Source organism: Tauraco erythrolophus, chromosome 6 (genome assembly GCF_009769465.1).
Source record: "Tauraco erythrolophus isolate bTauEry1 chromosome 6, bTauEry1.pri, whole genome shotgun sequence".
Lineage (NCBI taxonomy): Eukaryota > Metazoa > Chordata > Aves > Musophagiformes > Musophagidae > Tauraco > Tauraco erythrolophus.
In genome coordinates, this window is record NC_141470.1 from 64,121,358 (window position 1) to 64,133,358 (window position 12,001).

The following is a 12,001-nucleotide window of genomic DNA, read 5'->3' on the forward strand; positions in this document are numbered from 1 at the left end:
ACTGTCCCCTGTTGCTTGGGACTGTCCGGATGTTAAATCCAGCCCCGAGGACAGGGAGCCCGGGGAGTTTTCTTTGCGCCCTCCCCTCTGCCACCCAGACGCGGGAGCAGCGGCTTTGGGACACGCCGCCTTCAGCCCAGTCTGCTCCTCAAGAAGCGGGGGAGAAGAGGTGGTCGCCCCAGGCTGCGGGGCCACCTGCCCGCAGCCAGCGGACCCACAGCGCCTGCCTTTTGCCTCCCGCGGCGAGCGGGTCGAGTCCCGGCCCCAGCAGAGGGGGCAACCAACTACCTCGTGGGGCAAAGGGAGGGAGAGAGGAAAAGGAGCTCCCGAAAGACTGTCGCTGGCCAATTCCTACCATTTTATCATGAGGTTTTATTACTGGGAGGATTGATTGTTCCTTTTTTTAAGTCCGTATCCTGGCATTTTGTAATTATGTGAGGATTTTAGCTATTAACAAATGAAAACCAAACACGACCCCCCCCCGCCCCCTATCAAACTATGTCCTCAGCCTGCCAGTTCGCAGAAAGCAGCTGGAAAAACATCCATACTTTCCTTTCCACATCGCGACTTTAAAACCGGTCTCTTCCCCGCGGGCAGGATTTGCCTGGCGGCTGGAAGACAGCAGGGCGGTTTTACCCCGGGGAGACGCAGGTGAAGAGAACCGCAGTGAGAGCGGCCGAGGGGCAGGGTCGGAGCACCGGGGAAGTTACCGGCTCGACTGTGCGAACAGCGCGCAAGGGCTGCGGCTGCTCTGCCCCTTCCTGCTCCCCCGGGAGCGGCGGAGGCCTGGCATGCCAGTGGAAGATCCCGCCGCCACGCTTGGGCGCTGAGCGGCGCCGCACGGAACCTCCCGCCCGGCCCCCGCCCTGTCCCGCACCGCGGGCGCCACTCCGCCACCCCGCCCCGGGCCGGACCCCGCCCCCCGCCGGTACCGGCCCCTGCGCCGGCCCCCGCCGCCCCGCCCCGGCACACCTCGGCCCCGCCCCTGGCGACCTGCCGGTGCGGCTCGGCCGGGGGCGTGCGCCGTGCGGCGGCGGCGGGGCCCCGGATCGCCGGTAAGGCTGTTTCCTCACGGGTGGCGGGGCCCGAGCTGCCCCACCAGCCAGCGCCGCTCGGGGCCCCGCGCCCGCCTCGGCGGCGGCTCTGCCCGGCCCCTCGCCCCCCCACCCGCAGCGGGGGGAGCCGGGGCACGTCCGCGGCCCTGCGCCGCCCGGGGGCTGCGGAGCGAGGCGGCTCGCTGTGCCCCTCCTGCCTGCCTGCCTCCTCCGCCCCGGGAGCGCGGCTCCCTCGCAGCGCTCCCCCCGCCGCCCTCCTGGCCGGCCAGGCGGTGGGAAGCACGGCTGGCGGAGCCGCGGGTGAAGCGCCGGCGGCTGCGGGTCGGGGACGGGCTGTTGGCCGCCGCCCGAGCCTGGGGCTCCCCTTGCCGGCTCCGCCCGGGGGAGCGGGGGGTCCCGCGGGAGGCCCCGGCGGCTGGCGGCCCCGCCGTGCCCGCCCCGAGCCACGACAGAGCCCAGCGCTGCGGGGCAGGCGGGGGTCCAGCCGTTCCCAAGCCGGTCCTGTGTCACTTTCGAGGTGAACTTGGGGGAAAAAAAAAAACCCACAGATTTTTTTCCCCGTCTCTTAAGCACAGAAAACGTCGAATAGCGCCCGGTCTTTCAGAAGTGGTTTTAGTGTAGCTCCTAAGCCGCCCCCCAAAACAGCTCGTCAGTCGGAAAAATGCTGGAGGAGATGTGATTAATCTGAAATGATAAATGCGCTACTGCCGGTGTCGTTTACAGATGCCGAACCGAGCTTACAAATTCTGCCTCAGTTGCTGAAATTGTTGGAAGCACTAGTATTTTTCACAGGATTAGACGGCCGGTTCCTGTGTTGCTGCAAGTCACGTTCACCCCTTCAGTAATCTTGCGGGCAAGAAAAGCCCTTGCAAACAATAAGAGCACTGTCTGAGAGGTGAATTAAATAAATAGTTAGAGAAAATATTAAGTAAGTTTTGGATATTGCCTACAATTGTTTTGGTTTGTCTCTTGTACTTAATCAGTACTCGGTTAATATCCAACAACCTGCTGTTCAGTGTTTCCTGAATATTGTTCACTAATTTAATGCCTTTCCTATGGGGTGGGCAGATAAGTGTAAATTTTAAATAATTTTGCCTACAGCGATTTGCAGTTTTATAATACTGGAATGTGTTTATTTTAACCCGAGCACACTTTCTCCTGCCTTATCAGCTATCTTTCTTTAACACAGAAGTGTTTATTTATAATTCTTTCTTTGCAGGCTAATATCCTACACAGAAAGTGAGCCTGCATAACACACACATGCTGGTTACTGGAGGAGAGGCTGAAGGACATCTTGTTTTGATTTAGCAGTGGTGTTATTCTTTGAGGTGAAATGAAGAAATTGTTTCTGTTTTGGAAATATTCAGATTTCTAATGCAACTGAACTTCAGGAGCCTTTTTTGCAGGACAGATTTCAACAAGTGAATTTTCCTTAAACAAAGATGCAGAACCTGTCACTAGTAGAAAGTCTTAGTAATACAGACGCATCTGGCCGGATGTCTCTAAAAGACCTAGCAGCTGAAGCAGGTGGTACGACTCTCGATGAAAGTGACTGTAACTCGAATGAAAGGACAAATAGTGAAGAAATTAATCTCAAAGTAATGCAGCAAAGCGTCCCTGTAGCGACGAGCAAAGGGAGTAGTCGTGAGGGGTTTTCTGAGTGCAGTTACAGTACCTCCGAACCCAGCGGTTCCTGGGGTGATTTTGAAGGCTTCAGGGAGTCCTTAGACAAATCGGAGAGATTCGGTCATAACCTTGATGCTTTGGTGAATTCAACAAAAACTTCTAGAGGGGATACGGACTTCAGCAGCGGACGTTGCGGTGCTTCTGCTGGTCGCTTCTCTTCTGAGCCATCTCTATGCAGTGGGATGCAGGAGGCTTGTAGCTCTCTAAATGAGGTATGTGTTACTAGTAAACCCAAGACCAGAAATGTTTGTGTTACTGCTTCCTACATCTCAAGATTTGTATCTGAATGTCTTCTCTGTAGAGGGTGACGCTGTACAGGGAGAGAAACTGTCAAGCTACTTTGCAGTTAACTGAAGTGGAACAAAAGCAACTTCTTTACAGTGTTTGACAAATACTTAAGTTTTCCTTTAAAGCTGGAGAGCTTTAGAGAATGTAAGGCCCTACTTTGCTTCTAGGCACTAGGAGTAAGTGAGCACGTAGAAATGATGAACCTTGCCCTGAAGCACAAGCCATTTAAAAGCTAGGGAAGAATGAGCAAAGGAAACAAATCGGGAAGGTGGGTAACAAAAACTGGGTGCACAAAAATTCTCTGAGTTGTCTTTAAGCTTACAGAACTAAACAACATAAAATTGACTTAGAAATTGCGAACAACAGTAACTTTAATTATTTAATATACTGCCTGAATAATCCAACAGTCTTTCTGGAATTTTAGACTGATTGTGGGTGGAAGTCAATGACACAAACAAATGAATAGAAATAATTTCAGTATCATTCACTTCCTAAAGTAGGATGTTACATTATTTCATACAATGTTAGAACTAATAATCTAAATAAATAATATAATGTGTCCTTATCAGCACAAAAAAAGGTTCAGGTTAAGGGTTATACCTTGTTGCGATTAATGTGTTTCCATATTTACCAAACATGCGTCACCAAAGCAAAGTAACAAAAGGAAAATAAGATTTACAAATACAAAACAAAATGCCTTCATTCTTACTACCGTTATCCTACATTAAAACATTTGAAAAGAGAGAGCAATCAGCTTCCGTGGAGTTAATCAGTAGCAGTCATATCTTACTGCTTGTAGTCTATTAGAAGAGTTTTAGTATGCGTGGGAAACTTGAGGGTTTTCTGGAGACAGGCTTCCTTGCCCTTGCCTGGGAACGTTACCTGTTGCAGAGGTATTGCTAGGGAAAGCACAAAGATGCACGTGCGATAAGCTGTCCCACACTGATGGGGTGGAGATCACAAGATACCTGGTTATTGGTATGCATAAACAGGGAATTGTTCATAAGCTGGAAATGGGGGACAAGAAGTCTTACTTTGAAAAAAGAGAGTATGTAATGACTGGAGCTGAAATAGGAGACTGATTTCTTTCCAAAAGCAGTAGATCTTAATCTTACTGAAGCTTTTGCTTTATTTTTGCGTTTCTTACAGGCAAAAGAAAATGTCCAGCATGAGCTAAATAAGTTAACCATGCCTAGAGTTTCAAGTTTTCTTGTCTCAGGGTAGAGAAACAGCTGCAGAGCTGTTTGAGATTTCTTTGAGTGTAGAACCTACATGTAGCTTGTCCTTCATCCACGTGTGTTTTATACTGTTCGTTTGATACCATAAACTCTTCGGGTTGGAGCTCTGTCTTCTGTGTAGTCAATAGAAATAAGTCCAGGTAGGTTGGAAGGGACCTCTAGAGATCGTCTGAGGTCAGAGGACTGACCTTCGATATCTAAGTCTTCAGCTGATTAAACAATGTTAGTCTGGAGCAGAATCGTGTATTTTAAGATTAAAACAATCACTAATTTCCTTGCAGTACGTGGATACTTGGCCTATATGATCGAATAAGGATTTTTCATGTGTTCTTTAAATACTGGCCATTGTGAGAGGACTACAGCATTTGGTTGAGCTCTAGAGTATGCTGGTATAATAGGATATAGAGAATTTGTTCAAAAAGCATGGATGTGAAATTTGTGCATTCGTATTTTTATAATCAGTACAAAGCTAAAATGTAAAAAACATACTCAGATTTTGTTTTTAAAAACACCCTCTGAAGTAGATAGCAATAAAGATAATACAAAAAAATCTTGCATTTGTTCTGTATGTTGGACTTTTCGTCTGGCTTGGCTAAACTTTAAGCCAGTGACTTCTACGCGTGTTGGAGGAACATGACAGGCTCTAAGAAGATGTCACAAACAAGGCAAGCCTGTGCTTCCCTGGATTTACTCTTCTGTGGCTGTGATTTTCCCCCCACCCCAAAGCCAAGAGCAGTTGCCTGACTTTTCCTTAGCTCCTGTCCTATTTAGAGCTTGGTACCTACTTGGAGGGTTTTTCCCTTGACCATGACTCTTCCTGTATGCTGTAGCACATCTGCTTTCACAGAATTCTGTTTCTCAAACATCTTTCTCCTCCGTATCCCGGTTGTAACTTAAGTCTACTGAAATAACGTACAAATTGATTTAAAGTATTATGACGCTTTGGGCAAGATTCAAAGGATTTTACCCAGGAGTTTTCGGTTGTCCCAGCAGTTGTCCTTCAGGGCAGGCAGTTCAGCAAGGCCTTGCTTCAGCAGCCTGGGGCACAAATTCTGTTTATAGAAGGATGCTCGGGTAGAAGCCTTCTACCAGCTCTGTTGATTTTGCCCACTCATCCATTAGATTAAATCCGTACTCTCAATACTCACTGCATTCGTCTGAGTTCAGTGTAATGAAATTGTGGAAATATCTCAGTGTATTTCAGCTGTTTGAATTACAATTAAATGAACCTGTCAAAATACAAAGTATCCATACTTTTGTTTTTCAGGTTAAATTGCTGATTGTCGGGCAAAGAAAACAAACTGACTGGTTTCATTCCCCTAGTTTTTGCACAACGTTGCTGCTCCTGGGTTGCAGTCCCTCTGTAGGGTGTTGAAGTCAACTAATTGCTTTGATTTAGAAAATTGCGGTAGTTCCTCCTTTGAACTAATAAAAGGACAAAGCTTCTGGACCAGATAGCATGATAACATCCCTTTAGGATAGGGTGTAAATTACGCACATTTTTCCCTGTATATGTATTTCTTAGTCTTCAGATAACCTCCAGGAGGCCTATTTGGATCATTTATGTGGCTATGTTCAGTCTTCCAAACCTCCTCCTCATCACTGCTAGGGCAGGAATGAGTACGTAAATCTGGCTCTGATTTTTAACATAGGCTGGAAAAAGTTCATTGGAAATATAAGGATATGGAGACATACTGACCCCAGCTTTTATCTGGGCGTACACAGTGCAAGTATTTTTTGTTAACTATAGCTGTATAACATAACTATAGGTATGTTACACTTGGCTGAATTAGGTGGGTTTGAATACTAAATTAGTAAACCAAGCTTTTGAATTGATGTATACATCTGTTTTGACCTAAAGTGAATTAGTTGAGCAGAGGAAGGAGTCTTGACTGCTAGCAGGCAAACCAGTCTATAATTTAGTAGCCGGGAAGCTAGAGGCTAAGGTTCATCGGAAACTCTTGGGCTCCTGCTTCTCCTCCTCTAATTCTAGGTAAATACTCCAAACACTGAACTGTGGAGTCAGTCCCTCTGTGCCATTAATATTAATACAAATTTTTAAAACAGTCAATAATACAATCTCTGGAAACATTGTAGTCTTTGGACTAGGTCTTCATGAACTGTGGGATTGACCTGTGTGATATATTTAATAAAATTCTGTTTTTTCTAGGCAAACCACAGCTATGAGGATATATTTAAGTTGGGCTTTCCAGAAATCTTTGTATCACAGTCCAGAGAGCGCGTAAGAAGCTTAGATCAAGTGCTTGATGCAAATAATGAAGCTGTTGGGACTCCTGAACTTACGAAGAATCAACTTTGGTAATGAGTTTGGATCATCAGTTTAAAAAAAAAAACACGTTTTTCAGCAATTACACATTTTATTTCATAATTTAAAAATCAGTAGTACTTGCAGGTGAACCTAAAAATCTTTTCAATCACTATGTGCTTTCAGCATATATATCTTACCGATTTTATATTGTGTTGTTAAAGGAAACAGATTGTGTTTTAGCCACTGGAAAACAAGGAAGGGAATATGTCAAAATTACAAATTCTTGCTTAGGGTTTTTCCTGCTGTTGGTGTGCCTTCTTATGACTAAGCCTCTGGAATGCCAGAACACCCAACAGGCAGCCTGTTCTTCCTGTTTGCTTGTCCTTTCTTTACAACACATCCGATTTATTTCTCCATCATCTGAGGCAGGAGCATTGCAGCTGCTTCTACTGACAACCTACTCTTTTTTGTTTGTTTGTTTGTTTGTTTTTTGTTGTTTTTTTTCCTCTCTTTCCCGAATTTTCCCAGGTGGTAACTTCTTCTCATGTTTAACCAGATGTGCTTCAGAATCTGTGGTGCATCTGACTTCTTTCCCGGGGTTATGATAATAACAATTAATATCGTTAACTTAGCTCTCTTAAGACAGCTGGGATGCTTTCAGATGTTACATGTTTCTAAAGGATCAGCAGCTTCTGAACAGTATTATATTTACTGAATATTATTGTAGTTGTTTTTGCATACATCTGAGGCTTTGTATCTAGAAAGCTGGGTCAGACCATACTTTGGAAATGTCGTAAGAATCACAGGGTATGTGATGAACACACCTAATGCGGACATCCTTCCAGCAAGTTTCTTGCATATGCGTTATATTTTAATCAGCCTCAAACTTGTGGAGAAATACTATGTATACGTAAAAGGGACCACAATATTACAGCAGATTACCAACTAAAGACACAACAGCCCTGCTGCACTGTGGTGAATAACTAAGATCAATGATGATTGCATCTCGTCCTGAGCAAAAAGCGACTGGATTTTTATAGGGTGAATGCACTGTGAAGAACCCAAAGTACTGTGTAGAGGGAACTCTTTCATTCCCACTGTTTCAGTAGTGTGTGCCTTTGGCTTGTTTTGTTGTACATACGTGTCCAGAGCAGATGCAGGTCACCCGCCTGAGCAGCAGGTGCTACAGTGGAGAAGCATGACTGATAGGAAGCAGAAAGGTTTGAGAGACAGAAAATGCAAAATGCAGAATTAATAGGGCTGAACTCTACCCACATTTCACAGAAGCAATCGAATAATCCAAGCTGTTGGCATACAACAATCTCTGAAATATGCTTCTAATGCACTTCTTATCTGAGAAACCCAAACATACAGTTATGTTGACTTAACTGTTTCCGTTAATCGTCACACAAGCTTATTAGTACATTAGGTTGATAGTTTGAACGAATGTAGAAATAGTTTTAAGATAAGTTGCTTTTTAGATCCGGGTAGGCTAGTAGATAACTGTATGTAGTGAAAATAACTGAGTTATATACATCTACTGGAAACTTGGTACACCTTATAACCTCAGATTGTGTTTTCTTTCCTAGCATTGATTCTGGAAACATATGGAGAACACTTAGAGACTTTGATAAAACCCTCAGCTTAAGACGTCCCTGGAGTAAATCTCATTGCCAAGAAAACCTCTTGAGTGTTCTTGGAATAGATGCAAATCAAAAGGTAATTGAACAACGGTTTGCTAGTATGCCAGTATAAACACTTGGTTATGAATCTGATTTTCTGTAAGCTATACATGCAGATGCATGAGGAACTAGATCTGGGTGAGTCATAAGGTTTTTTTACAGAGAACCTTTTAAAATAATAGTCTAGTCTTTTCTCATCATTATGTGTAAGTAACTATGAAATTGTGCAGCATCAAATTTTGATCGTCTTTACATTGAAGCCCCCATTATGGAGCGCCCTTTTGCATTAGCTGGTCTGTTCAGCTTTACTATAGATGTAGAGTGAGCTTTCAGGTGTGTATGCGCTAAGATGGTTTTCTTTTTTTCTCAGAGTATGAGAAAATTGTTAGCCTCTCATATCTTTCCATTAAGTGAAAATCAAATTTGAATCAGAGAGGCTGTTAACGTAATTACTGGATGTTTTTACTGTATATGAACTGAAAGTGTGTTCCACTTCCCTTTTCCTCACATTATTCAATCTGTTTTTGCAAGACTTGAGGGAGAGGAGTATGTTTTAAATTGACTTGAGAACAAACCAACAGTATTGAAAGATCTCAGAAAAATATGTCTCTCTCTAATCTCTCGTTTCGAGAAGATAAAGATATCAGGGATGGTTTAGTATTCAACCTGGTTATTCAGCTGGGATGAATTAGTCACATGTCATTTTCAGAAGTAACGGTTTCAATTGCTAATTTGATTGCTGAAGCATGGTGGGGTACTGTGTTCAGTTTTCATTTTATGGACATATTTGACCTTTCATGCAAGTTAAATACAAACAGAATGACAGTGCTGAAGGTGTAAGGACCTATTTGGCACTTGAAAGTCACTTTTATCGAACTGTCACTGGAGAGAATGGGAGACTTCTGATGAGCATAGTCGAACTCCCCTCCTGTTCCTTTCTTGCCTGTAGATACACTGGCATTAAATCAATGCCCAGGCAGCTTAAACTTATGTCATTACTTCTTTTCTCTTACTGGAAAATTGTATTGCTTTTAACAATACCAATGATGATGTATTTCTCAGCTATTTCATGGTGTAGGTTAGGGCTAATTTTAATTGGAAATGGCTTTGTTTTTAAAAATTTTAAGTCACAATTACATTCACCTGTGTAGAACTTGTTTTGGCATGAAATTGTTTTAATGCAAGGGGGGGGGTACACGTTAAATCAAAATATAGCTTCAGAAGATAAAATTTAGTGTTTATTGTTATTTGAGGGAAACTTCTCTTTAGGTTATATGTGTCCTGGTTTTAGCTGGGACAGGGTTAGCTCTTCTTTTTAGCAGCTAGAAGAGCTCCGTGTTTTGGTTTTACTCAGAGGCTCGCTCTGAGAGGAATGCTGATAGCAAGCTGATGTTTGTGGTTGGACGTGAGACTCCAAGGGCTTTTCAGTGTGCCGGAGTGCAGAAGCACAGCGGGATAAGGGGGGAGCATAGCTGGGACAAGGGGGACACGATTCCCCTTGTGATTTGTGGTGGAACTTAATATTGAGGGCCAAACTGGCCAATTAGTATTCCATATCATGCAGTGTCATGCCCAGTATAAAAGTGAGGGTCAGCCGGACAGAAGGGCTTTTGCGCTTTGGCTCTTTTGCCGCTTCTGCTCTTTTGTGCTTGCTGCGCTTTTGCTCTATTGCCTTTTTTTTTTTCCTCTTTCTTCCAGTACTCCCACTCTCGGAGTACTGTCTCTCTGCCCCTCTCTATTTTGGGGCCTCGCGTTCGTCCGGGATTGCAGCTTCGGGACGAGACGGGCTGCGGGTAAGAGGGGGTGGTGAGCATCTACACTGTGTATTAAATCATCTGTAGTAAATTGTTCTTATCTCAACCCACGGGTTTCCCGTTTCTCCTTTAATTCTCTCCCTCATTCCTGGGGGTGGGGGAGGGTGAGTGACCGGCTGTGTCGGGGGGTCCGGTTGCTGGAGCGGCCCAACCCACGACAATATGCTATGAGATCAGATAGAAATTCTTAGAGGAAATGTAAATTATCTTTTACTAGGACTTTTTGGAGAGCCCGGATGACATCTCTGAGGAATCAAATGTTAAAGATAATGGAGACCTCAGATTTGATGGATTCAGTATTAATGACTGCAAAGCACTGATCCAGACCAAGGTAAGAACAGCTCTGAAAGTAAGAACGTCAGAGAACCGTAGAGCATATTTTACATGTTCCTCTGTGCTGTATGTTCTAGAGTATGTCCTGATATAATTGTTTGGTCCTAATATGATTGTTTGGATGTGGAGTTGTTCTTTTCTCTTTGGAACCTGTCTTGGCAGCTTTAGAAAAGGTCCAATATAACATACCAAACACAAAGCAACGTAATATGGAGCATGCTGAAATGTAAGGTTATTCGTTACATAGTCTGGACTTTAGGCCAAATTACTTATTGGTTGAGAGAGAGCAGCGATATACAAAATGTAGTCAAGATGCTCTGGTGGCAAAGGAAGATCAGTGTGTCTGCAGAAGGATCAACATGTTGATCACTGATGACTGTAACTCACTCCTAAAATATATGGTAAGGGAGACATTAGAGACATTAGAAGCAAAGCTGGTAGAGAAAAAATTGCACTCAAACTTGCATTTTGGATATTTGGAATGATTCCGATTTGGTTTGTTCACTCGAGAAAACAGGAGATACTTAAGGAGGAAGGTAGAACTGATGTTATGATTACAAGGATTTGAAAACATTACCATTTTAAGCTGCGTTACAAAATGTACAGAGAACTGAAATCGAAATACTTTTGTTGTTAGTGCATTTGTGTCTTTGGTCAAACAGGCCTTAATAAGCTCAGTTTCTTCCTTGCTGAAGCAATGCAAGTTGGAAGGAAAATTCTGTCATTCCCCATTGCTTTAAAAAAAAAAATCAATTGCATTCTGTTTTTAACAAAGTAATTTGAGTGAATATTCTTAACCCAAGGTCTCTTCCTCAGTGGAGAATAAACTTGAGAACTGTTGTTGCTGTGGAGATGCACAGTTCAAGGCACACTTTCATTGCTCTGTTTTATTCTATTTACTGCATTGGACAATGAAGATGTGCAGCCATTATGGGAGCCTTGTACATAAGAGATGTTAGGCTGGAGAATTCAGGAAGAAAACCAAAAGGAGGCTATCCAGCTTATTCCTTCGTAATTCAGTTCTGCTTTCTTCAAGGAGTACATGAAGGTGGGATCACAGTAGCTGACACATACTTGGAAACGTGTGAAATACAAAGACAGGGTTGAGGCAAAGGAGAAGTGGTTCAAGGTAGATGAAGGAGGAGTAAAAGTAAAAAGAATCATGATACAAAATTAAGGTAGATGGACAGTATTTTTCTAGAGTAGCCTCTGAAGGGAAAAAAGAAGCCCAGCAACTTGGTGTCTCAAAGGTAAAGCTCATTTGCAAATGTATGTTGCCATTTCTAATTTTAAGTAAGTTAAATCATATAGTGGGATGTTTTCCATTTATCTTTCTAGTTATGTCCTTGTTTTTCTTATGCTAATTTTATTTCTGTGAAAACTGTACAAAAATTAGATTGAAATATGCAAAGTTATTAGCTTACTGTAGGATGGAAAAAATTAACTTTAGTTTTTCTTTTTCACTCAGCTTTCTGTATCACCGGATTCCAGACATGGTCATCTTTTCACCTGTAACCTCTTTTTGAAAACAACATCATCAAACGGAAACATGCAATATCTAACAATCCCAAGGAAGAAGCACATTTTCACTACACGCAACCGAAAAATGAAATTTTTCAGTAGCGATATTTGTTGA

General features: G+C 43.4%; 1 protein-coding gene across 1 annotated transcript; it reads left to right on the forward strand.

Moving 5' to 3' along the window:
- Positions 1-2,497: 2,497 nt before the first annotated feature.
- Positions 2,498-12,001, forward strand: CLBA1 (clathrin binding box of aftiphilin containing 1). Its single transcript, XM_009983139.2, has 5 exons — positions 2,498-2,953; positions 6,438-6,586; positions 8,126-8,255; positions 10,250-10,363; positions 11,834-12,001. Exons 1-5 carry the CDS (start codon positions 2,498-2,500, stop codon positions 11,999-12,001), a joined length of 1,017 nt encoding a protein of 338 aa, XP_009981441.2.

Excerpts from the sequence above, each read along its gene's own strand:
- CLBA1 (XM_009983139.2), top strand. The coding sequence starts at position 2,498 with ATGCAGAACCTGTCACTAGTAGAAAGTCTTAGTAATACAGACGCATCT. Across the intron at positions 8,256-10,249 it reads GAATAGATGCAAATCAAAAG|GACTTTTTGGAGAGCCCGGA; the intron begins GTAATTGAACAA and ends ATCTTTTACTAG. Across the intron at positions 10,364-11,833 it reads AAGCACTGATCCAGACCAAG|CTTTCTGTATCACCGGATTC; the intron begins GTAAGAACAGCT and ends TTTTTCACTCAG.